Source organism: Pseudorca crassidens, chromosome 21, assembly GCF_039906515.1.
Source record: "Pseudorca crassidens isolate mPseCra1 chromosome 21, mPseCra1.hap1, whole genome shotgun sequence".
Taxonomy (NCBI): domain Eukaryota; kingdom Metazoa; phylum Chordata; class Mammalia; order Artiodactyla; family Delphinidae; genus Pseudorca; species Pseudorca crassidens.
The window spans coordinates 6,459,803-6,487,465 of record NC_090316.1 but is presented as its reverse complement, the minus strand read 5'-3'; the positions used below and the strand labels follow the sequence as shown (position 1 = coordinate 6,487,465).

General features: G+C 45.0%; 1 protein-coding gene across 3 annotated transcripts in view; it reads right to left on the bottom strand.

Moving 5' to 3' along the window:
• ZMAT4 (zinc finger matrin-type 4) overlaps positions 1-27,663 on the bottom strand; it is a 346,711-nt gene that overhangs the window by 239,456 nt on the left and 79,592 nt on the right. For all 3 annotated transcript variants that reach the window (XM_067722052.1, XM_067722051.1, XM_067722050.1), the window contains exon 2: positions 21,420-21,525. In XM_067722052.1, coding sequence (XP_067578153.1) covers positions 21,420-21,521 — 102 coding nt within the window. In that variant the 5' untranslated portion in view covers positions 21,522-21,525. The remainder of the gene's footprint in view (positions 1-21,419; positions 21,526-27,663) is intronic.

Sequence of the window (27,663 nt, the reverse complement as noted above, 5' to 3'; positions counted from 1 at the left end):
AGGTGTCCCCAGCCCCAGGGACCTCCCTTCCTTGCAGCCTCTGTTCTCTCTCCTTGGGTCTGTCTCAGCTGGTTTCCCAGATGGACAGCTGTCATCACAGACCTGTTGGGCTCTAGCATGACAATGGTTATGTTAATGGGAAAACAAGAACTTGTAGATGGGGCAGGAGGGAGATTGGGTGATAGTGGCCAACGTAATGTCATCATCCTGACAGAGAGGAAGAAGCTCAGAAAACAGAAAGTAACAGATGCAGAAACACTTTGTATTGTCTTGGAAACCCAGACAGAGACACCAGGAGTCCGCCATGCTTCTTTTTCCAGATCTGCTCATTAAGGACTCCTGAGCTGTCCTAGCTCACGATCCTGCCGTCATCGTCACCCTCAGACCCTCCAATCAAGAATCTACTCTGAGGCTTCCCTGGTGGCGCAGTGGTTGAGAGTCCGCCTGCCGATGCAGGGGACACGGGTTCGTGCCCCGGTCCGGGATGATCCCACATGCCACGGAGCGGCTGGGCCCGTGAGCCATGGCCGCTGAGCCTGCACGTCCGGAGCCTATGCTCCGCAGCGGAAGAGGCCACAGCAGTGAGAGGCCCGCGTACAGAAAAAAAAAAAAAAAAAAAAAAATCTACTCTGGACCCGGCCCTTGCCTTGCAAGCCCTAACCTTGGGCCATATTTATGGCTGTGCACCCCATCACAGCACCTGACCTGGGGGCAGACTTCTTGGGCAGCTGTGGCCAATGGTGTGAATGTCCCTGCACTGCCCTCCTGTGAAGAGGCACTTCTGCACCTGAATCCTAAAGACACAAATAGAAAGCCCACTGCATCAACCCATCAGACATTTGAAAGGTACAAGCTACCCTTATGACACACCATGGTCACTAGACCAAGAGACTGCTCTTTAGTGCAATTTCTAGCCAACTTAGTTAACTCTAGAACTTACAGAGATGCCATTCAGAGCCTCGGCTGTCCCTAAGCTGAGGGGAGAATTTAGTGTCACACCTGCTTCCTCCTCAGGGGCTTCCTTTTTGCTTTCACTGGCTGCGCTGATACATCAATTGGGAAACTGTTCTCAGCAGTGGAGTGCGGTACTGATTTAAAGGGCTGAGGCTCTGGGGCTCAGACTTTCTCCCCAGATTTACTGGATACAATCCATGGCATTAATGTTGCATATAAAAATCTCCCCATACTTTATAATGCACATTCTCCGTTCTGCAAATCGCAAGCCAATGGCGGTCCTGAGCATCCAAAGTGATGCTTTATATTCCAATCACCATCACGACAAGTACCTTACAAGACACCGCTTACACAGGATCTCATCCCTTCCTATTACAAAATGGACCTGAGAAGCAAAAGAGTACTGAAAAATAGGGCTATGACTTTTGAGTTTTCCACATTTTCTTTTTCTTTGTTTTTCTCCCCTTTCTTTTCACTTTGAGTCTCAAATAGCATGTGTGAGGGGATGGAGAGGTTGATGCTGTGATCCCTCTCCCCAGAATGACCTCACTCTCTCTGACTGGCAGAGGCGGGCGAGGCTATAAAGAAAGGGGGAAGTTTTCATGCCATACGTAATCCTGCCTTGGAAGCGGGGTCGAGGCAGGCAGCGTGCACTGGCCGTGGAGTGCGCCCCTGCCGTGGTGCGTGCACCTGGGAGGCTCCAAGGTGCACACAGTGAGAGGGGATGTCAACACCGCTGCCCGTCCCGCCCAAACTCCACATCAGCCTCCACCCTCCCCCACCTTTTCCCTTTAGAGGAATGGTCCTGCATGATTTACTCAGACCAGCGCTGAAATGAAAATGAGAGCATTGCTATTCCATCTCAGGATGTTTCTTTGTGTGCGGTTTAGCCCAGGAGAAGGCAGAGCAAGTGCTTAAATCAGCAATTCACAGAGCAATTCACAATGCTGTCTGCTAACCACCCCCCTTGAATTTCACCTGGCTCTTTATCACTGTCTCCGCAGTATTTAGAAAAAGACAGAAAGAAAACTTTCAGAGCTGCAGTTCTGCCTCCAAAGCACTAATGAGAATGGTGTCTCCTTCACTCCCGGGCCGCCCCACACAGCTGCCGCCCAGACGGAAGAAGGTGCCTAGATTTGCACGCCTGACGCAGCTCTCACAGTATCGCCTCTGCTTCTTCATCGAATTCAGTCTGGAATTCTTGCCCATTTCAGTCAAAGGCCATCTTGGTTTTTTTCTCTTCCTTTTGGGTGTCTGGGAAGCTGCATGAAGTTCTAGGCCAAAGAGCCGCCTGCTGTGCTTGGAGAACTGACTGGCCCCAGGCAGGATTCACGGCAGCACCAAGCCTTCCAGTCCCACGCGGGGTCCCCTCCCCTCTACCTCCGGGCTCACTGGGCTTGCTCCTCTCTCCAGCAAAGCCAGGCTGCGCGCCTTTCGTATTCACTCTGACTTTGGAGCTTTGTGCCAGCAGCCTGGAGCCTCCTTTTTCCCCATGTCTATAACTGCTGAAGCTTCAGAGCCTGCTCACCTCTCCTCTGCAAATCCCACCCAATGATCCCTCACGTCCCACCCACCAAAACACAGCCCAGCACCTGCCCAGGGGTCAGGGTGGATCTGACCTAACCCTTGGGGCAACCTGACGCATCCCTGCTCTCCGGGAGCCCCCAGGCAATCACAGAGACACCACCATTCATCCTTGTATTCTTGGGCCCCAGGCTCAGCGCCCAGCACTTTCTGAGAGCACAGTACAGGCTTGTTGAATTGAAGGAAACACAGTTGGACTCAACTGCATTGTCACCTGACTTTTCTCAGACAGGGAAGGAGAGCATGACAGGACCAAAGAAGGTGGTATTTGGGGAATTTCCTACATAACAGAGTCCAGGCGCTGCACCTGGGCAAATTACCTTAACCTCTCTGAACTGCAATTTCCTCAAAGGACTAGGGAAAACCCGCCATATCTGCCACTTGATAGTCCTCAAAAGAACAATACGAGGGACTTCCCTGGTGGTCCGGTGGTTAAGACTCCACGCTCCCAATGCAAGGGGCCCGGGGTTCGATCCCTGGTCGGGAAACTAGATCCCACATGCTGCAACTAAGACCCGGCACAGCCAAATAAATAAATAAATAAACAACGATGACAAAAACAAACCAAAAAACCAGGCTTAGTGTTTAAAAAAGAAAACAACAATATAAAATGATGCACATGAAGATTGGCACAATGCCTGGCCCTCGGTGAACGGGAGCGTTGCCATCAGGAAGAGCTTGGGTAGGGAAGCATGTCAGGCAGGGAGTGGTCGGCCAGCCCACGCTTTTCACTGCAGCATCCTCCGTGGTGAGACGGGTCTGTGGCAACTACACGAGAACAGGCAGCCTTGGGACACAGGCTAAGACCCCGAAGTCTAGGCCAAAGCCCTCCAAGGGGTGAGCCAGGTGGGAAACAGGCAAGGATGTGAGGAAGACTGGCAGGTCCCTTGGGTGAGCTCCTAAGGGAAGGTGTCAGTGGTCCAAGCCTTTCTCCCCCTCCCCAGTCCCGACTGCCCCCCTCAGTTTCAGAGCAGGGAGACAGGAGGGCTCAGCTACCATCTGGGAAGGGGGTTCTACAACAGGTTGAGGGATCTGCCCATGGCTCGTTCCCCTGCCTCCTCTGAATCTGTGCAAAAAAACTTTAAATCCAAGCATGAACTGAGGCAGCTCCGCTCAAAGACCCGATCTGCAACGTAATGCCCCACACACATCTCAGAAAGAACTTTCCGCTGTTCTCCTCCTTCTTCTCCCCTGGCAAATGTTCCTTCAGCCCCACAGTGGGATGTGGTCTTGCCAACCTGTAGAGCTCGGTTCCGAGGTCCTGGTCCCCAGTTGTTCATGCATGAGAACCCACAGAGGGCAAGACATCTTATTTCTCAAGCCCTGTTGCAACTATCTAAAAAAAGACGTTGCTGAAAAGCAGAAGAGAACACTTAGAAACGAGTCAACATCTCTATACCCTGACTGACTCTACCTGGAAGAGCGGCCTTGAGTTTCCATACGCGGCATAAGCCTAGGCTGCTTTAGAGCCACGGAGGCGCCTGTGGATGTCCCTCGTAGCCCCAATCCCTCCCAGCTTCTCTTGGCTCTGACAGGAAAACTTCATTGACGAAGAAGGTAATTCGTACTTGTGCTACCAAAGCAGCACTCTGCTGAGATTAATTTTCCCTTATCTTTACTGCCTTGCTGCTATCCCGCAACTTTACTTCCTAGGGTTTCATCCTGGACCAACACACTGTTTTATCAGTGAATAAAATAGCGGCTAAAATTAGAGGCACCTTAGTGCACAGACCACCTCTACCCCATACCTCCTTCTCCACTCCGTGTTTCTAAACTGTTTCTACCATTTCGAAGGATTTTTTTCAAACCAAACTCTCTTCAGTTGGCTCAATTACCTTTGTTATCATCTAGTCTAGCTTCTCCCTTTCTGTGTCTGTCTGTTTCTGTCCCTCGATAGGTGATAGATGATAGATGATAGATAGATAGATGATAGATAGATCGATGATAGGAAACAGATCATCAAACACTGTTTCTGTTTCTCTCTCTCTTATATACGGGCAGAGACGTATCTAGGGGAGAGAGAAACAGAGTCAGACAAGAATGGAAACAAAGTGTTTTTTTCTTTATTCCAAATTCACAGATCTGTTCCCTTCACTATTGGAGCTTTCTCCTGAGGTCTCTCCTAAGCAGTTTGGTTTTTTTTAAATAAATTTATTTATTTATTTTTGGCTGCATTGGGTCTTCGTTGCTGCACATGGCCTTTCTCTAGTTGCCGCGAGCTGGGGCTACTGTTTGTTGCGGTGCACGGGCTTCTCATTGCGGTGGCTTGTTGCGCAGCACAAGCTCTAGGTGCGCGGGCTCAGTAGCTGTGGCGCATGGGCTTAGTTGCTCCGCGGCAGGTGGGATCTTCCCGGCCCAGTGATCGAACCTGCGTCCCCTGAATTGGCAGGAAGATTCTTAACCACTGCGCCACCAGGGAAGTCCCTAAGTGATTTTCAATTTGAATACACAAAAGAAAGTCAGCTAATCAAAATGTTAACGTATAAAAGAAAATTTTAAAAACACCAGCAACATACTTGGAAAATAGGCAAAATCAATTGTTAAATCCATCAATCTAGTGATCATCTTAATAATCTAAATCATTGGCTCACCAAATCTGGAGATCATTGACACAAAAGCAATTTAAAATGATTAAGCCCCCGAAAGAGTAATCGAAGAGTGGGCTCTAAGATGCAATGTGTCTCAAACACAAGTAAAAGAAGAAATTCTCAAGTGTCCACAAGAACAAAATTCTTCAGGAGCTGATGACTCCTGTCTGAGAAACAGTAGTTTAATGATCTAAACTCTTATTCCATAAAAATATCTTTTATTAAAAAAAAAATATCTTTTATTAACACAGAAAAGGGGAATGGTTCATCTTGATACCCGCCAAAATAGATGCACTAAAAATGATTATTAAAAAAATTTTGAAAAGTAAAAGAATTTGTAGAGTCTCAAGATTACATCCATGTAGCAAATGTGAGGAACACTGAACGTCTTGCCTCCGGACAGTTCAGTCCACAGTGTGTCGACACTCCCTGGACTCTCGGAGCTACAAACCTCAACCTCCAGGGAAGCAGACACAGGGCGTCACTGTCAGGGTTTTGCTTTGTTTCTTTTTTTTTTTTTTAATTCAGGGCATTTGAATTGACTTTATTTCCTAGAGACATGGATATGTACTTCCTCATGATCACACACATGACAAGTATCCAAGGACAGAAAAGCAAGGTTCCCTGAATGTGACTTTGAGTGACCTTAATTTTCAGAGATGTGCTGCCGTAATCAGGGCTTTGTTCTTCTATTAAGCAACCATATTTTCCCCTTTTAATTATTAAATATATTATATGTACAAATCTAGTCCACAGAAAAGACACAGGAAGTTTTTTAATTTTCACACTTCATTAAATAGAGAAGAAGAAGCCCAACTGAATCTTCTTTCTAACCAAGTCACCCTAAATCTCTGAGATGCATAACACACACCTGTGCCTCCCTAGTGCTCCTTACACCTTCTCATTTGTACGGGCGTCATTTCCGCTCTATCCAAATGAGGGCAAGAGCTTTGTCTTTTTCATCTAGGGATCCCCGAAGAGGAGGAAAATGGAATCGATTATGGTGCATTTACACAGTGTAGGTATTCAAAAAATATGTTGGGAGCATAAATGCAGGCAAACGTCAGGGGCTCCAGACTTAGAAGAAAATGTTCAGAAATTGCAGTGAGTCAGCCACCTCTTAAATCCCACACTACTTGTCTGACCTAAATATCAGAACACAAACCAGTGCGCCTTCTGTCCACCGTTGTCACAAAAACAAGCCTAAGAGACTTGCAGTTTCCCAGATGAATGTTTCCAGAGGATAAGACCCTCTTGAATTCCGGAGTCAATCCCACAACGCTGGGCGGGCTAAGCGGGGGTGAAACCAGTTATGCACTCGGTGTTTCACGTCTTCCAGAGACTGAAGGGACAGCCCTGGTCCTTACCACCCGGAGTGGCCCTTCATTTTTATTAAACAGAGAACGTGTAACTCTGCCACATTAATATTTTAGCTACAAGACTGCTTTCCTGGGCAAACACATTTTGGTCTCTAAGACGCTAATGTAGTAAACATCACTTCTTATTCTTTCCCCCAGAAAACATTTCAAGAAAATTTCTAAATATCATAGAAGTCCAGTGACATCAGATTAACTTCCAAACTTTGTTTCTGCCTCAACAAAATCAGCACATAAACACCACACACCCATGTCTCATCTGAGGCACGCCAAGCCATTCCAAAGGCATCTGGGTTTTTAAAGTACCAGAGCCAAGGGACACCATGCGTTTTTATCCAGCTTTGAATTATTTCTCACTACACGCAGTTTCTAAGCCAAATAACTTGATGAATTCTTTGCACACTGACACAGATTAAAGCCGCTTTTCAACATGGAGAACTTCATTATCATATAAATGTATTATATGGATTTGGACAGGGTGCAAGTCAAACCACATTTCTGGGTCATCATATAGATTGAAAAGGAGACATGAAGCAAAACGGCCAACTGGGCAGGGGTTAGACGTGTCACTAACAAAATAAGGAGGATCTACTATGACTTTCTTTTACGAAAATAAAATGGTTTTTTCTTTAGATCAAAGAAGACTACCATGGGAGCACCTAAAACAATACAAGTTTCCATAAAGAATGTTAGAGCACTTTGTAAAGAAGATGTGGTCATGAAAATGCAGCTTAAGGATTGGGGGGAAAAAAGATTGCATATTTTGGCTTGTAAGGATATTTAAGCTTGGCAGTAAATGTTAACATCTTTCTAATGGTTGGCAATGCAGTTGTGTAAAGCCAAAAACTCACCTCGACTTATTGACAGAGCTGAGGTTTTTTTTTTTTTTGGAATGTATTATTTTTTAAAACATCTTTACTGGAGTATAGTTGCTTCATAATGGGGTGTTAGTTTCTGCTGTATAAAAAAGTGAATCAGCTATACATATACATATGTCCCCATATCTCCTCCCTCTTGCGTCTCCCTCCCACCCTCCCTATCCCACCCCTCTAGGTGGTCCCACAGCACCAAGGACACAGATGAGTTTTAAGTGACACTGTTCGTCCCCAGGGGAAGTGCACCACACTGCAAAAAAAGTGCTTAGCCTCACTCGATAAACCCTACTGTGACAAGGGCCACATTAGGCATTTTCACCCAGGGGAGGAAACAAGGGAACCAGAGCGAGAAGGCAAGCAAATCAGTAAAGAGGGAGAATAAAAGACCAAAACTGTAAAGGAAGAAGCCAGAAAAAAATAACCTTGCATAGGGTGTTTATCCTGCATGTCAATTAACAAAAAGAAAAAAACTCCCCAAAGTGGTATTCATGAAGACCCTCTAGGTTGCAGGACAGTGACGAGGGAAAAAAGAAATTAAAAGCATGACCCTTGGTCCTCAACACAATTCCAATTTAGTTGAAGAGGAACGACTAAACCTTGGCCAATGAATAGAAAGCAATAAATAACGTCAAGAACTAAATTATACAGTTGTATATGTGCTCATAGGTTATACGTTTATTAAGTTACATTTAATGTAAAAATGGTTTAAAATTGAATAAATGGATAGATATCCCTGCTTTAAGGTAAAATGACTTGATACTGTAAAGATATCAACACTGTTTAAATTCATTCTGAAATCTGGTGGAATTCCAATCAAAATTTCAACTGAGTTTGTGCAGTTATTCAAGCACGTATATGAACAACACAATTGGACACTGCACAGCTAACCAAGACAGCTCTGCAGTAGCAGAGGAAAGAGATGTGACTTGTCACTCTCAGATATTAAGACATGACACCAAGGGATAGTAACTAAATACAGTACGGACTGGCCCGGATAGACAGAACCACAGAGCAGAACAGAAAGGTCTGATTTGGAGGCAAGTACATGTGGAAAATGAACATATAGTAAAGGTGGGACCACAAATTATGGAGGAAAAAAGGACTGTACGTGGTGGTAGGACAAGTGGTTCACCATATGGAGGAAAATCAAAGTGGACTCCGACCTTATACAATATACAAAGGTAGACTCCAAACAGAGTTAAAGACATGAATGTCAAAAACAGAAATGTCATATTAATAGGAGCTGGGATACTCGATGTCTTTGTGATCAATCAATGGGAAGAACTTCTTAAAGAAACCGGAAGGCAGAAAGTTTATTAAATGTATCACATAAAGATTAACTAGCTTGGGAATTCCCTGGTGGCACAGTGGTTAAGAATCCGCCTGCCAATGCAGGGGACACGGGTTCGAGCCCTGGTCTGGGAAGATCCCACATACTGCAGAGCAACTAAGCCTGTGCACCACAACTACTGAGCCTGGAGCCCACAAGCCACAACTACTGAAGCCCACATGCCTAGAGCTCATGCTCCGCAACAAGAAAAGCCACTGTAATGAGAAGCCCGTGCACCACAACAAAGAGTAGTCCCCGCTCGCCACAACTAGAGAAAGGAAGGAAGCAAGGAAGACCCAACACAGCCAAAAATAAATTTTTTAAAAATTAACAAGCTTAATAAATAAAATGAACAAAGGACATCACGAGCAGACCTAATAAGATGATGACTGAATGGGAGAAGGTATTTCCAGTGTCTAAACTCAAGAAGGAATATATGAGGAAATCAAAAAGAAAAATACAAGAATACTGACAGAAAAATTGTCAGAGAATATGAACAGAAATCAGCAAAAAGGTTAGTAAGTATACAAAAAAGTTGTTCAAACTTTATAATAATTTGAGAAATGCAATTTCAAAGGACAAAGCTATCACATAACAACTAGATTAGGAAAAAATGAGAAGCTGGATAAAGCCAGTTATTGGCAGAGATGTGGCTATGGGAACCATCACCCCCTCCTGATCAAGGCTCAGTCAAAGTAAGTGCTAACAGGGCTTATGAGGCACAAGGTCCCCTCTTACCTGTGTGCCCATCTCAGAAAAATGCCCACACAGGTCCTTTAGGAAACGTGGTTAAGGTTGTTTGTCCAGCATTGTTTGTGTTCATGGGGGACCAGAAGAAACCTAAGTATCCATTCCTGAAGGAATGAGACAGTCAGAATATGATAGCTGCTCACTGTGGAATGTTGAGCAGGAGGTAGAAGGAAGAGATTAGACATACACATAGGAATGCGGATGATTCTTAGAAACATCCTGCTGAATGAAACAGCAAGAATGAAACTCACATGGCTAAAAAAAAAAAAAAAAAGACATGCCTACACTGTGCCTAATGACTTCCTCCCAAAGACTGCAATATGGAAAAGGAGGAAAATAAATCTGCAGTGGAGAAACCTGAGAACACTACCTAGATCCCGGAGATCAAGGTCACCATCACCAGTGGCCCAACCGGTGGATGACAGGACCCGTGATAGGATGTGACGAGAAAACACTTCACCTCTGGGATCTTCCCCACCGAAAACCCATAAACCCAGTCTAATCATGAGAAAATCAGCAAACAAGTCTCCACGGACTGTCATTCTACTAAGCACCTGACCAATAATCCTTAAAATTATCAAGGTCATCAAAAGCAAAGGAAGTCAGAGAAACTGTCACAGCCTAGAGGAGCCTAAGGACACTGGATGACTAAACGTAATGTGGAATCCTGGACAGGATCCTAGAACAGAAAAAGGAAGAAAGAGCGGACTTTGTACGTTATGTAACGATAATAATAATGCATCAATCCGGGACCCTTAGCTGTGACAAATGTACCACAGTAACTCAAGATGTTAACAACCACAGTAGCTCAAGATGTTAACAGCAGGGGAGATGGGGTCAGGGTACACCACAACATTCCATATTACATTTGCTACTTTTCTGTAAATCTAAAACTATACTAGAATAAAAATTATTTTAAAATATACATGTATATACCTGGAGAAAACTGTAATTCAAAAAGACACACGCACTCCAATGTTCACTGCAGCACTAGTCACAATAGCCAGGACATGGAAGAACCTAAATGCTCATCAGCAGAAGAATGGATAAAGAAGACGTGGTACATAGATACAATGGAATAGTACTCAGCCATGAAAAAGGAACGAAACAGGGCCATTTGCAGAGATGTGGGTGGACCTAGAGACTGTCATACAGAGTAAGTCAGAAAGAGAAAAACAAATACAGTATAATGTCACTTATATGTGGAATCTATAAAAATGGTGCAGATGAATTTATTCACAAAGCAGAAATAGACACAGATGTAGAGAGCAAATGTATGGATACAAAAGAGGGAAGGGGGAGTGGGATGAACTGGGAGATTGGGATTGACATACATACACTACTATGTATAAAATAGACGACTAATAAGGACCTACCGTATAGCACAGGGGACTCTACTCAGTGCTCTGTGGTGACCTAGATGGGAAGGAAATCTAAAAATGTGAGGGTATGTGTATACGTATAACTGATTCACTTCACTGTACAGCAGAAACTAACACAACAGTGTAAAGCAACTATACTCCAATAAAAAATAATTTTAAAAATAAACAAAAAATTAAATAAATAAAATATACATGCCCACAAAGCAACATACATTTCAAAGACCATATACAGATAAAAAATATGTCAACCCTAATAAAATGGTTACCTGTACAGATGCAGGGGAGATGGGTGTAAGGAATGGGGGTAAAAGAAAGAAGACCCCTAACCTTCTCAGAGTACCGAAGGGGGAAACTAAATTCTGGACGGGTGAAGTGACGCCGCTAGGATTATACTTACCACTCAGGCCTTTGACCTTGAGAACACTGGAAGCTCTTTCCCTGCCTCAGGCAAACTCTGCCTGCTCTGAGGATAAACTGAGTGAATTCACTCCACGGATACAAACTGGGGAATTTAGCAGGTGGGCCGAGAAGAGTATGAATGTTTCCATGAAGTGGAAAAAGAAGATGCGGCTTTAAAGTAAGTGACGGAATCCCATAGAATTCCCCAGGTTAAACACAGGGGCTGCTTTAGGGTCACAGAAAACTGGGGAGTAAGATGAGAGGTAGCATTTAGGGCCAAATCTGGAGAGGTTTAGCTTCCAGTAAGTCAAGAGCTACAAGGAATTAATGAAAACAGGGATGGGTTGGATTCCTGGAACCGGAAGGTGGAGAAACACCCCAAGTCAAAGGCAACATCTGGGACTGCAAGGCCAGAGCAGAAGGAGGAATACTGGGGACAGAAAAAAGAGAGTTTTGCTCTATTTTTCCTATTTTCTCAGTAAAATCTAAAACTTTCCAACTGCCTGTAGGTTTTTCAAGGTGAGGGCGGGATAGTTTCTATAGTTGAGTCAGTAGAGTGTGTGGACAGGAGAGTCTTCCCAGCAGCTGGCATCGTGGTGGCACAGATGTGCCCAGAGGCCAGGAAACCTGAAGGATGCGTCAGGGAGAAGGGGGATGCAGGCAGGAGGGGGCAATTGAAGGTGGTAGGGATCCTGCCTGAGTAGGTACAGTTATGCCTTAAGTATGACCCTCAGGGAGAGGGATGGAATTCAAAGCTAGAAACATTCCACTCAAAATTAAAGCATCTTAGTAAAAGCCTAAAGAAACGAATTAAATGCTCAAATCACAGAGAGGGAGGGAAATATGATGTCCTCACATCTCCTCCAAGCATCCGAAGAAATGTGGGCAAGACACCACAGCTCACAGCAACACTCCAACCCACTTCCTTAGGTCATTAGCCCTCAATATTCCCCTGTCTGCTAACATCTTCTTAAAAAAAATCAACAAGCCCACATGGCTCAATGACTCAGAAGTCGGAACTGCGTATGCTTTCAAGGGAACGCCGGGAACGGAAAACTGGAAGAAAAATTGTTCCTGCCAGTAACCATTCAGTAGGAGCCAGGATCTGAAAAGTAATTGACCTGTGCGTCACGAAACGGGTTCACAGGGAGAATCTTCCTGCTACCAGAGTTTTATCAAACCTGCCGAGGAGTCATCAGTCAATTCAGTAAACCTTTTCTTTACAAGCTGTGATACATTCATATCATGAGAATCTAAGCCACAATTAAAACAAACAAAAAGTGGAGGGTCTAGCTTGCTGTCGTTTGTGAAAAGTAAAGAAAAGGAAAAATTAAGTTGGAGCAACATGGGTGGACCTAGAGATTGTCATACTGGGTGAAATAAGTCAGACAGAGAAAGACAAAAATCATGTGATATCGCTTATATATGGACTCTAAAAAAAAATGGTACAAATGAACTTATTTACAAAACAGAAATAGAGTCATAGATGTAGAAAACAAACTTATGGTTACCGGGGGGAAAGTGGTGGTGGGGAGGGATAAACTGGGAGATTGCGACTGACATTCACACTACTATATATAAAACAGGTAACTAATCAGGACCTACTGTATAGCACAGGGAACTCTATTCCATACTTTGTAATGAGCTATATGGGAAAAGAAACTAAATAAGAGTGGATATATGTATAACTGTTACACTTTGCTGTTCAGCAGAAAGTAACACAACATTGTAAATCAACTCTAATAGAATTTTTTTAAAAAATTAAGCTGCATCGATATGCATAGCTCATTTCAAAGAAAATCGGTCACCCAGGATTCTTCTGAGAAGAACTGGGTAGCTGAGAAACAGGAATAAGTGGAAGAATTTCCACATTATACACTCTTCCTCCCTTTTTGAATTTTGAGTCATATAAATTTACCCCCTCGTCAAAACAAAAACGAATAAAATGTTAAAAATAAAAAGATTAAATATTGATATGTTTATCCCCCGCTCTTTTCTTCAAAGACTTTAAGAAGACACATCAAAATCCATCCACCTCTAACGCAAAAGGATGAAATCAATAATTGAGAGGTACAGATTTAAATTAAAACGGGAAAGAAAAGAATAGCATCTAGAGGTAAAGTGAGCACAATAAACGTGCCCACAAAATCCTGTTGCTGGATGTGGCCATGAATCTGGTGGATAAAGCAAAGTAGCAAAGTAGACCAGAGTCAAGGGGCTGTGACAAAGCAGCCTCACGAGCAGCAGGACACCTTTTCTCATAAGGGAGAGCAAAGAGAGATTTCTCCCAAACATCCATCTTCAGAAGATGCTGAGATACCAAGGGCAGATCCCCAGCTTCTGCCCACAGATGGAGAGCCCCTGAGTGTGGGGTAGGCAGGCCGCGCACCACCTGCGCCCCCCAGAGCTCAGAGCCTGGGAGACCGCATGGCGGGGCCCAAAAAGGCAGAGCAGAGGGGGATCCTCCCGGTTAGACATGCCGCTCAGAACACAGGCGCTAAATTCCACATGGAAAATCTCTGGGCTTGACCAATTAAGTCAGAGGAGGCGGAGAGAAAATCCTCATTTGATAGCATTGTATTTCTTTGTCTCAGACAAACAACACATGTTGGCTTCAGTTTTCCACACATCATGGAGATGAAATAGGCATCCACTTCACAGGGGCCCCCAGACACGTGATTGCCAGAGTTGTCTGTTTGTTTTTAGTACATTTATTTATTTATTTATTTTTGGCTGCGTTGGGTCATTGTTGCTGCGCGTGAGCTTTTCTCTAGTTGCGCCGAGCGGGGGCTACTCTTCGTTGCGGTGCACGGACTTCTCATCGCAGTGGTTTCTCTTGCTGAGGAGCACGGGCTCTAGGCACACAGGCTTCAGCAGTTGTGGCTCACGGGCTCTAGTGCGCAGGCTCAGTAGCTGTGGCACATGGGCTTAGTTGCTCCATGGCATGTGGGATCTTCCCGGACCAGGGCTCGAACCCGTGTCCCCTGCATTGGCAGGTGGGTTCTTCACCACTGCGCCACCGGGGAAGTTCCCCAGAGTTGTTTTTTACATGTTTGTTTGTCAAGAGCACTCCCTTGGGGATGTACAGTCTTTCCTCTTTTCCTCTTTCTTCTCCACGTGCCCCCTTCCATCCCCAACGAACCCACAGCAGGTCCTAGTCACGATGTCCCTCTGGTGTCACACACATGCAGTGCACAGAGGCAGTGCTGTATGTTCACCAAACCGGCTCCATTTTCCTCCAGGGAACCCAGCTAAGCCACATTGGTTGCCCAGCTTCTCATGCAGTCAGAAGAAAACATAGGCCTGAGGTCTGGTCAGCAGAATGTGGGTGAATATGGTGCTGTCACTTGCAGACCTGGCCCCTAAAATGTCCTGCATAGTCACCCACGTTGCCCACCGGTCCCTCAAATGTCAGCTGGACTTTGATACTCAGAGCAGCTGATGGCTCTATCATCTTTGTCAGGAGCAAAGACAGTGGAGCCTCTGTCAACTTCTGTCCTAAATAATTACATGGTACAAAACCCCCTCTGCTAACCCCAATGGGCTATAACGCAGGCAGTAAAGAAATTTTTATTTCTAAGATGCTGAGACTTTTGTGCCTGCAGTTAGCCTGCCTTGTCTAAGATAGAAATGGGGGTTCTCCCATAACAAGACACCAAATGTTTGGCATTGTCTTAGCAGGTGGAGAGTTAGGTGGGGAGGGCACAGATACAGCAGATCCGGGATATACACTGACAAAATATTGGCAAAGCTACTGCCTATAATACCCCGGAGGGCAGACCTGCCTCCAGAGCTTATGGTGCTAGAACTGGATGGTTCTGCACGAGGAAATGGTTAAAATTCTAAGAAAACTAGAAGAGGATGGAAAACAGATTGCTTGGATAGATGTTACCTGTTCCTAGTTGCCTGTTGCTGACGTTCAGCTAGGTTTTTATGAAAGTATCAAAGAACTACAAGAACTATGATGTGTAGCGGACACACTGGCAAACAGACATAAGCAAAATAAGAAGCTATTTCAGAACTTTGAGACTTAGAGAGTTGGAAAAGTCATTTGCTAATTGCTTCTAGTCACCTCAAACGGATGTCATTTTTTAACGTTTTTTTTTAATTGAAGTATAGTTGACGTACAATATTATATTAGTTTCAGGTGTACAACATAGCGATCCCAAATTTTTATAGATCATACTCCATTTATAGTTTTTTATAAAATATTGGCTATATTCCCTGTGCTGAACAATATATCCTTGTAGCTTATTTATTTTATACATCGTAGTTGGTACCTCTTAATTCCCTACCCCATCTTGCCCCTTCCCTCGTTGCCTCTCTGGCATTTTAAAAGACATTGTGTATTGGAGACCCCGTGAGATTTCTCAGTTGCACGTTGTGACTCAGGCCTTTGGCAAAAATCAGGTTAAGGATGGGTCTTTCCACCCACTTTTAGATAACCTCAAGGTAGCCACGATGAAACTGAAAAATAGAGGCACAGAAGTGAGGAAGCAATATAATAAACAGCCTTGAAATTATGTCTGGGAAACATTGTATGGTTATGACATGAGGAGCTTTCTGAAAGGAAACAAATCAGAAGCCTTCTATATTACTGAGAGAATTGTATTACTAAAGCTGTTATGACCTGGAATTAGAAAAGCTTTGAATAGTCTCCAAACCTTAAATCAATCTCAGGCAGAAAGTGGGCTGTGAGTGTTGGTGGTCCCCAAGGTAAACTGTATTAATTAGTAATAAGTGATAAAAGGTAAACTGGCCAGACCTGCTGGAATAAACAATAGAAAAACAGAAGAATAGGAACAAATTTCACAGAAGCTCAAGAGTCTTCATGAATTGGTCAAGAAACAGACATTGAAGAGTATCAGGCAATCAGGGACATGAGGAAAGGTACTAAGAATTGCTTTAGCCTGGGCAGATGCACCAATAATTGTAGTAAGAGCATCTGGGAGAAATTAAGCCTGTCATGACTATAAGAGATCTGAAGAGACTAAAACAGCAAATCTCAGTGTACAATGCAAAGGAGGCATCCCCACAGGACCCTGCGATAAAGATCCTTTATTGTCCTCACGCAGTTAGTACTTGCATCTCCAGGAGCACATCACCAGTGGCACCCAGGAGAGATGCGAATGGTGTGAGGATAGTGAGCCCAGACGATATTCAAGTCCGGTTAGCGTGTACCTGGCAGGACTGATGCAGAAACACAACACAACATTGACCCCCAACTCTCACACATATGCCAGGAGTTGTCCAGCTTGCATGCTTACTCAGGCAATTAGCAAAAGGAAGAAGCAAAGTGGAGAAGAAGGTGTGAGGGACTAAGGGGGAGAAGGCAATAAAGGCATTGGTAACACCAAAAAGTCAAGACACTAATCAGCATATACTGGAGACCTCATGTTTACCTTGTTGTCTCTACCCAGGAAACACTTATGCCCCATTCACTATTGGACCTATAGAGACTAAGAGAGTGCCCTTCAGCTATTCCCCACTTTAACCAGAAGCTAAGGAAGGCAGAGTTCTGTTGGAATGACATCAAAACAGGTGAAACTGAAAAATCCGTTTCAGCATGCCCCTGCAGACCCAATGCACCTGCCGCTAGATTCTGACATTTCCGGGGGGACTGATAGGGTTCACTTGCCAGGACTGACATTACTACAAGATTCAGAGATGTCTGAAGAGTTCCCCATCAGTTTAGAGAACCGCCTTTCCTATAACTGCAGAACTGTCACCTCTACATTGAAGGCTGCTCCGAGAGTATAGAGCGACTCTGAACGTACACCATCGCGTATTCTGGTGCACCCATGAACGCTTCCATTACACCTGCCCCACTGCTTCCCTCGGCCAATCCCCACCGCAACCTCTTCATCCCCCTCGAAGTGCCCATGAGCAACAACCAGGGGCCAAGCTGTGGAAATAAATAAGAAATACAGTGCATGGCTCTGGCCTGCCCTCATGAAGCTTGCAATCTTGTTTGGAGGTGCCTCTGAGACATGGATTTCACAAGCAGTGATTAATTACACGGCTGGCAAAGTAACACAAGGGTATTAGGGTTCACAAAACGGGCAAGGCATCGGGGCTGGCACGTTGATGGCTGGCTCCCTTGGGTCTGCCTAACAAGAGTTTTTTTCTCTCCTGCTAGATATGATCATTCATCTTCTTCCTTTAGTTTTACTCCAGAAAATAATCTTTCTGTCCTTTTGGTTTCAGTTCTCATAGTCTTGCAATCTTCTTCTTCCTACACTTAGAAAAGCAGCCCTTCCCTCATGGCCTCAATGGGAAACAAGTTCTAACCTCTGTAACATTCAGGCATGTTCATCTGAAAGCTTTCTCTTCCCCTCTGTGTCTGTGTCTACTTGTTCTATTGATTCAGACTATTCAACCAGTGAGCAGAGACATCTAATTATATTTTCCACTGAAATATTACATGTTATTAATGCTTAGCAAGTAAGAAAAACAATAATGTCTTTATGTTTCCCCTGTTTTTCAGCCCAGGACTTCATATGTAAAAAGAGATCTTAAAAGTATAGCATGGAAGGGTTTGGTCCATTAGACATATATTAGGTTGTGTCCTCCTGTACAAAGGTTCAGGCTTTTAAATGGGACATGAAGCTATTAGCCATTACACGTCTGCTTTGTTTTTTTCCCTCCTACTTCAGCGGACTGGCATGTTAGTCTCTTGGCAAAAGTCATATCAAGAGCTGTTCTTTTCCCAACAATACATCTTGACCACCATCGATGGCTGTCACTCAGAAATGCACAATTATTTTTTACACTCTCAAATACTTAAGAGCCTCACAGGAGTCCAGACTCCCCTTTCCTTACCCCTTGACCCCACCCTACCTGTAGGTGCTGCCAGCCTCTCTTCTCCAACACAAAGCTTCCAGTCCAGCCAGGCCAGCCTCCCTGGAGATTCCAAGGCTTCTTATTCTAGTAACCTCTAAATTTAACCCATCCACTGAAACCTCGAAAATTCACGTCATCCCCACAAATCTCTCTGGACCATAATAGCTCTCGGTGATGACTCACCCTTTTGAATTTGGAATATGCAAGGATCTAAAAAATTAACAGCACAACATAGCATATACATCAGACAGTCAAATGGGCAGAAGGATGAACACTCTGTTTATATCAAGTTAGATCGGCCTCTTTTTAGGAGCAGAATCTACAGAGCCTGTTCTCGGTAACACACACATAGCTACCACACTGAACTATCCATGGCTTTGCCTTTCCAAGGAAGTTTGTGAGCCTCTTGGAGGCTCACATAACCCAGAACCGCCTGCAACATCAGACGCTAATAGTGCTGGGCATGCAGGACATACACCAAAGATTCCCACTGATGTGCCCCGTAGGGAGGCTGGGAATATGATCTGCTCAAACCGAGAGTGAAATCATACTCAAGCAATAAATCAGTGAAAGAGCACTGAGAATAACTGTAGCCACATTTTCAATGAACTGACTGGGATTTGGGACCGTAACAGAGCTGGACCCCATGAGACCTTCCCAGAACTGACACCCACCCATGTCCTCCGCCTGCCTCTTTGTCTGTAGGAGAATGTTAGTCAAAGAATAAATTTAGTCAGAGGAGTGAGAAAATGCAGAAAGAAAGGAAAATAGTCAAGCAAGACAAATAATAATACTTTAACCATTAAACAAAGCCAAGGACCTTAAGTTCTTCCTCCAGGACTATAAATAATATTCCGAACCATGTCCTTCGAGCTGTTTTGCAGATACTGAAACCCTCAGCAGGTGGGAGAAGTTAACTGTGTGCTGCCCACAAACACACAGACCCCAGACGGGCTGGAACCAGAAGGCTGATGATGCTGGCTCCCATTACCTCACCACCGACCAATCAGAAGAATGTCCACGTGCTCACCACGCCCTGCTCCTTGAACACTGTAAGACCCCTCACTACCGCACCAGGGTGGGACACACAGTCTTGAGGGCATTAGGCCCCCTTTGCCGGGCAAAGCAATAAAACTATTTCTTTCTACTTCCCCCAAAACTCTGTCTCCGAGATTTAATCCGGCCCCGGTGTACAGTGGTCAAATTTTGGCAACAGGACTCACAGAGACCCACTCTACGTGCAATTTCAGCAGAGGGGGTGTGGGGGGGTGGGAGGGATGAATGGCATGAAAATATCTGTTCTCAGATGGCCTTTGAGATCATCTGATAGGAGCCGTCCTCCTAGAGATGAAGAACGTCTCCTACCGAAGCTGGAAGACCAGAGACCTCACAAAGTGCGCTCAGTCCCAGCTATACCCTTTCCGCACCCGCAGCAGCTCTGCATGTGTATTTCCCCCGAAGCAAGTACCCACCTCTACCTGGAAGCAGGGGATGAACCCTCGCCCAGAGTTCCCATCCCTGGTTAACAGGAACACATTTCATGTTGTTCTGATGCTATGTAACTGGGTTAACTGCAGATCTGTTGTGATTGCTTTCTCTTCTCCCTCTCATCTATGCTACACGCAACAAATCTTAACACATCCTCTAAACAAGTAAGTTATGCCACAGCTGGTACAGTGTGGTAACAGGAAGACTTGAGTTCAAATAACTAAACCCATAACTGAGCAGCTAAGATGTTTTTCCTTAATAAAAAATTTTGTTGTTGTTTTCGATTTTCTGACATTACTTTTCTAGCTCAGGTAACAACAAAGCAGTGTTTGGACAGTGTCACCAGGCTATTTTTGTAAACAAAAGCTCTGATGTGCACACGCTGTCCCAGAAATTATGGACGATCACATGAATAAAACTCTCTTTCTGGCCTCAAGAATCTAGTAAGATGACTAAAAATGGAACCCAAAAAGTCTAATAAAGGGAGAACATAATAGGAGGCTGTGGAATTTCAGAGCAGGGACAAATTCCCTGATTTTCCTTCACTGGGGAAATGGAATTAATAAAAACCATATGTGTTTACAAAGCAACATCTACAGAATTTAGAAATTCTTAATTTCAAAAGATGGCTATCTTCCGTTTTGATCATTCTTCTGCATTCACACTCCCTTCCTCTTCCACTCAGTTGCCTACTGACAAAAGAACATGCTTTTTCACAACACTTTTTTCACAGAGGCTGATGTTTAAAAGTTTTCTCTGAAGAGCAAGTTTGCTTTGCCTTCATCCAAATATTGAAGCCACGGAGTTAATAATGAGCAATGACGTAATTTTGCACATTTGCCACACTGTACAGCTTCCGAAGTGTTTTCACAAATGCTATGTCGAGGGGTCTCTCTGAGGACAACACATGGTCCGATGAACGCGTCGCTCGGTGTGTGCGTGCATGTGATTATTATTATTTTCCTTGTGCACGGAGGAATCTGAGGCTCAAGGAGTTTGGTGAGTGACAGTGACAACTGGCAGGTGTCAGACAAAAAGAACATTGCTGGCTAAGCCCTCTAAGCCAAAATTACTTACAAATTATTGCCCTTGAAAGCTCATGTTCTCGCTGGTATATGTTCTCTTGCAAAGCTAACGGCTGTGAGAAGCATCTGGGGGCCCAGGCTCCCCTTTTCTCCACGCGTGCCCCCCCCATTCCCTCCTCAGAAACTGGTCGACCTCTCTCCTCTCATCCTCTCTTCCCAATAAAAGATCAAAAAGCAGCCATTTGAACTTCCATCCTAAAAAGCCAAAGCCAATGAATTATGTCCTTCAAGAGTATCTGGGCCTTAAAACTTGGGCATCACCCTGCAGGGGGATGTCTTCTTGCTAATAAACGCTTTTGGAGGCAGCAGCCAGAAGGTGGGAGGAATTTGGTGCTGAACCACTGATGCTGCTGTGTTTCCCTCCAGTGATGAAGAAAGGGCCTCTGAGCTTTTCTTCAGGGTCAGAGAAGGAAAGAGAAGCTGGCACTAATGAAACCTGGGCTGTGTCCCTGCAAGGAACTTCAGGGATGAGCAATGACAGATTTAACAAGTAGAGAAAGCCCACTGGGTCCCCAGGGGCTGAGGGACAAAGAACAAAGCAGAATCTGGGGAGCAGCCAGGGGCCTGAGAGTGACATCCCCAGCGCTCTCTCCAGCCCCACGCATGCACATTTGTCCTGGCCTGATCTCAGACTCTCCGGCTCAGGCCCTGTGCTTCTCAAGTTCTGCCCCAGGTCCAGAAGGCAGCACCCTCAAGTCCCACAGCCTTGACCCAGGCTACTCTTGCTTCCATCTGGACACACTCAGTGGGAGAAGCTGTTCTTACCTCGTAGTGGGCCACGCGCTGAGACTCCGATATCAGCTGTGCGCTGCACACCTTGCAGTAACTGTCTGTAAATAAATCCTGATCGATATCGGAGGACTTCATCAGGCTAAAAGAGAATCAGAAGAAGAGAAAGGCAAGATGAATCCACTGCCTTGGTTTTAAGCAGGACCCTAAGTGTGTGAAGAAGCCAGGAGCCCGGTACCAGATCCAGTGATGGTGACAGTGGGGGACGTCTCCCCAAACCTTTGGGGCGACCATGTCAATCGACCTTAGTAAGCGTATAGGTGACCATTTTCTCCTAAATGCTCAACAGCGTGGCTGATACCCCGAAAAACTGAAATCCAGCTTTAGTTTTCTTTGTTTGACAAATCAGACCTACATCTACTGTATTGTCAAGGATTTATGTGAAAAGACATCTTCAAAAACGATTCATATTAGCAAAATATTGTAAGCACCCAAAAGAGCCAACAGTAGGAAATAGGTTACATGAAATTCTGATACAGCCATACACTAGAACACTACATGGCCCCCAATCCAAACTCCGAACAAATCCTTTAAGAAAATATTTAGTAAAATAGGAAAAAGTTGACTATTAACAACAAAGGTTTACAAATCAGTATGTACAATATTATACTAATTTCTTTTAAAACATGTATAGGCGTGCAGAAAACCATTCCAGGAAATTTTAACAAAATGTTAATAGCAGTTATCTTTGGGAGATTATAGGTAATCACGTAATCTTCCTTATTTTTACATTTTCTACAATGAACATGGATTGCTTTTGCAGTACATGGAAACAGGTTAGTTTTGTAAAAAGACTTACAAGCAATATCAAATTGACTTTTGAATTCAATAGCCTTACTTAGTTAAAAAGTAAAATCAGACTAGAGCATCACTTTCTGTGCAAGTCTATGCCTCGTAAAGTGAGGAGCCCTCGTGATTCCTGCTGACTTTTCTACATGTAGGGTAGAGGAAATTCATAAAGGCCACTTCCACCGCTCCACACCACAAGTGAGCCCACAGAGGTAAACAAACATATCCTCGAATTCCAAACCCCAAACCAAAATGCAGCCGAAGTTCTCAAGCTTGTGAAAGTGAGCTGACACAGAGGTGTCTTACAGCAGCTGAAATGTAATGTCACCACCCTGGAAACACACACCAGCGCATCAGGATGCTTTTCTCTAACCCCCAAAATTTGTTTCATCTTACCTCCTACCTGCCAAGCAAAGAGTAAGGACTGTGCCAGAGGCCATGCGTATGAAGAGGCCTGAGAAGCCGAGACAGCAGGGTAGGGTGGGCACCCTGGAGTTCATCCTACTCCAAAACCCTCACCGTACACATGAAACTGTCCAGAGTCACACTGCTGATGTCTGGCATGGCCACAGATACTGCCCAGCTTCCCGGATCCCCATTCCCACTCCAGCCCAGGTCGAGCGCTACCCACAAGCTGCACGATATGGTAAGTCACTAAACCCGCTAGGTCTCAGTTCTCTCCCTACAGAAGTTGAGAAAACAACATTTTCCAGGCCTCCTTAGAGAACTGTGGGGAACATCAAAAGGAGAAATCTAGAAGAAGGTACTGTATAGACTGTAAAGCTCCTTTTATTTGAATGGGAATCACTATCCCGTTTTTACTGACATCCCGATGTTGGTAAGATATTGGGCAAGTCTTGATTAATGCAACAAGATGAAGGATTGTGGTCCACTTTAAGACATGTAAAAAAATCATCTAAATAGCTGGGTCATGAGAGTAAAGTATTTCCACCTGAAATAAAAGGCTGCCTGACTCAACTGCTCCAAACTCACTTTCTACCTTATCTTTGGCTATCTTGGCCTGTTAGGGCATTTGTATTAAGCAGTTCAAAAGGATTCACAGTTTCTGCTCCCAGGAGACAAGAGTACCTATGGCTTCCAATGCCCTGAGTCCCAACAGTAATGCCAGAGAGTAAGGAGCAGCGATTCTCACAGCTGAAATGGACCTGTTATTTCTGGAAGGATCGTTCTGGGCAGACAGCCCGGTCAACTTGGGGTACAGCACCTGCAGTGCCTGGAGGCTCACGACCTCACATGGCAGCCTGTTCCAGAGAGCCTGGCAGCTCTAGTATTTAGGTACTTTTTAGGTTGATTCAAAATCTGTCCCCCTATAGATTTCACTCATTGATTCTCTTTGGAACGACACAGAATACTTCTACTCCCCTTTCTCATGAGATCCCCTCCCTCAAGTATTGAAGATAGCTCTCTTCTATCTATTCCCAACACCTGTCCCGCCTTATCATCTTGGTCTGTGTCTGTCTTTTTATGGACCATCTTCAAAGGCAATGCCAAGAGCAGAATGAAACACTCCCAATATGTCAGCAGAGGATCGCAAATCCAAATGACCCTCCAAAACATCCCCTGTCATTTGCAATGGTCTGTATTCACAGCCCAGAGAGCAAATGGAGAAGAGGTGCTCTGGTGATGTGAAAATGTAGTACAACATTTTGAAATGTCAAACGGGAAAAGAAAACTTGGTAAGGTGTATTTTTGAAGCCAAGCTCCTATAAGTAGTTGTGTTTAAATATTATCGTGTTCCCTGCTATTTCTAATAAAGAAAAGCACAAAAATAGATTCACGGGTTAGACCTGGTTAATAGGAATCTCCAAACTCAATGCACACTCCCTCCTCATTATACAACTGACTGCAGAAATCAAACAATGTGAAAGGATATTCAAGGTACGCGTCGGACCAAGCAGGGCCGTAGGAGTCTGAGTCTCGGTAAAGCAGCTGTGCAGCAGAAATAGCTTTAAAGGCAGAATATAAAATGTGTATACTAAAAAAAAAAAAATTCAAAGGAAGAAGAGAATATCCTGGCTTTTTCCACTGTTTTATATAAGAATATTGACCTGAACAAGCCCACATACAGTACAATGGTGACAAAGACCCCTCTGGAATCGACACGGCCCGAGTAGAACACCTGAACGAGTTAAACGCCAGTGGGAGGCTATCGGTGGACAAGTGTCGGCCCGGGTTGTGCATGAGACCTTTACTCCAAGAAAAGAGAACTCTTTCTGTGTAGGTCACTTTAGACAAGCAGAGGGTCTGATTTATGATTCAGAGCGTGGACTTCCCAGGAGGGGAGGCTGCCCCTTGCTTCTCTCCTCCCGCTTGTTTAGAATGGGATTCCCAGCTTCACTGGCCTTCAGAAGTGCAGGAGAGCTGGGAAGAAAAAGGAAAACTGGACTGTCTTTCCTTAACCTTGTCCATGGTGCTGAATCACTGGCTAGAGCTGAGACGGGGCTGGGCCACTGATCACTTACTCGTCAGTCATACTGTCCATCAGAGCCAATGTGTGGTGACACGCCCCCCCCCAAACGCTAAAAACATGCTGATTGTACTGAACTCCGACCAGGCACTGGGGCATTGTGAGGAGGGAGACAAGAGTAAGGGAAGCAGTTTGATGTCCTGAATTTGAAACTGATCTGAAGGAAAGCTTCCTCACTACTCCCCACCCTGGCACATTCCAAAGCAAACACTGAAGACTTGGATAACCTCTCTATCACTCTTCAGTGTTCACAGAGGAAAGGGCTGCCTGTATTGTAGGAAAGTAAAGGCCCAGAGTAGAATTGGAGGCAGTATTAGAACAGGAACATGATCAGATTCTCATTGGCTGTCCTAGGTCTCTATACAGCAATAGACCTATTTAAATGTGTAGTGGTGACGGTGTAAGACTCAGAGGTGTAGTTCAGTATAATAAATAAAGAAAATTTGGAGGGGAGAGATTTTGTTCATTCAATAATGGTTATTGAGCATCTATTATATGTGAGGCATCAGGATAAGAGAAGGCACAGATCCTGTCTTCCAAATCTTTATAAGCTGTTGAGTGAGAAGAGAGATACCCACCAAATACAGGCAGCAAGTGTAACTGGCTGGTAAAAAGTGCTACAGGATTTGACGAGACAAGAGGTTTTATAGAAAACTCTTCAAGGAGGTTCTATAAGAGTTGAAATTTAAGGATGGACAAGATTGGAGTGGAGAGAAATGGGTTCCAACTCAGGAGCTAATTCTGTTCCCTGGCACAGGAGAAAATCCTACTATCAGTAGGTATAAGAAGATATATATGGGGCTTCGTTGGTGGCGCAGTGGTTGAGAGTCCGTCTGCCGATGCAGGGGACACGGGTTCGTGCCCCGGTCCGGGAAGATCCCACATGCCGCGGAGCGGCTGCGCCCGTGAGCCATGGCCGCTGAGCCTGCGCGTCCGGAGCCTGTGCTCCGCAACGGGAGAGGCCACGACAGTGAGAGGCCCGCGTACCGCAAAAAAAAAAAAAAAAAAAGATATATATGAAGGGCACTGGTGGGCTTATTTGGGGTTATGCAACATGAGGGGAAAAGGCAGCAAAATGCAAGAAAGAGAGGGTCCAGATGGAAGCAGGAGAGCAGTTCCCAACACATTTCTCAAGGTGCAAGGAACGGCGTTTTTCAGGATCTTCAAATGCAGATGTGAAGCCTTCCTTTCTGCTTCTTTCTGCTCCTCAAGAGTAGATTTCAGGAACACTGGCTGAAAATTCAAAGAAACCTGAGGCTTCAGAGCTGAGATTAATATTCTTCATTCCATTCCATTTCTAATAATACTAAAATAGTTTCTGACTTAAAGATCCCAAAACCCATGCAGGACTCTTCAGAGAAAAACAAGACATTAGTTCAAATCCAGGTTTGGTCACTTGTCAACTAGGTTTTTGAGCAAGTTATATATCCTCCTTGAGCCCTGCTTTCCTCATTTGTGAAATGGGGTAAACATTCCCAAAAATGTTTACCGCAAAAAAAAAAAAAATTCTTATTTCTACTGATTCCACTGCCAGCTGATACTCAGGCCTTATGCTCGTGAAGACCCCATACTTCACGAATGTTTAAAATCTATTGTTGTTGTTGGTAGGTGCTAATACTGGCAGATGGAGTAGTTTGATGAGAACTGTGTCCTACCCTCTCTCTTGCCCACGTGTGCTCTTCTCGCTGCGAACTGCTCCCCGGGGGGACGCAAAGGAAAAGCACACTCCACCCAAAGTCTGGGTGTAGACCAGTTCTCTGCACCCCTAGCCACTCACTGTGGTGGCCCTGCGGTGGCCACAGCTGTCACACTCCCCAGGGTCGCATCTCTGCTCCCATCCCTTGGAGAGAGAAGTCCTCGGCTTGGTGATCCCCGCCGCTGGGTATCCTGTCACAGAGCTTGGCATTTTCCCTCCGAAGCTTATCTATAAGATCTAATAACCTAACCTACTCTTCAGCCACTCTCTCCCCTCACTAGCCCTTTAAAAACAGGATTTAAGACTCATGGCAATTTCAACCAAAGTGTTAGTTACTCTTACCCTTAGGGGCATATTTCTGCATTTCCAAACTGCCACTCCCTCTGACTTTGTGAACTCATCAGTATCAGGGACTGCATCTAAAAATACTCCCAGCATGGGACTTCCCCGGCGTCCAGTGGTTAGGACTCCGTGCTTCCGCTGCATGGGGCATGGGCTCGATCCCTGGTCGGGGAACTAAGATCCCACATGCTGCACGGCACGGCCAAAATTTTTTTTAAAAGTACTCTCAACAGTTTCTGACTCTTATGTAAACTCTAGACCCAGAAGGAATGAAGACTTTATTTTACTACTGTAAGCATATGAAGTGGCGCTCCTGAGTCGGGCTTAGGGCTAAGGGCCTTACCACCTGATTCAGTTCCTCCAAGAGGCAGGTAGCGTCAACAGCCTCCTTTTCCGGATGAGTAACTAAGGCTTTGGATTGAGTAACAAGTTTGTAAGTGGCAGTCGGGTACCAAACTGGGGCTGACTGTGTCCATCCACTCAGCCCTCACCCTGGCTCCCTCCCTGTGGTGGAATTCAGCGTGGTGAGCCTTTCAGTCTGTTCTCCTATCGCCCGTCTAGGGAGCAGCATTAAAAATATGCAAATGAAAGTGTCGGGCAGACATCCTGCCCAGAACCCATATGTTGTGGCCTGGAGAGCCCCAACTGTCCAGGGGGAACCTTGGAAGCTGGAACTGACCTCAAGGTCCAGACGCTTCTACCTGCGTTTATCTAATCAAACTGGGATGTGCTACCGTCTTCCCGCACCTTTTACCTCTGTTCTGCCTGCACATCGGTAGCCTGACTCACCCTCAGATTCAGCACCTACTTCTCTCCCATTTGGCTTGACACCCTGCAAAACCAGCCCACCCTTCTGCCGAGCCTGGCTGGCTCCTCTTCATCCGGCTGGGACCCTCCACTCTATG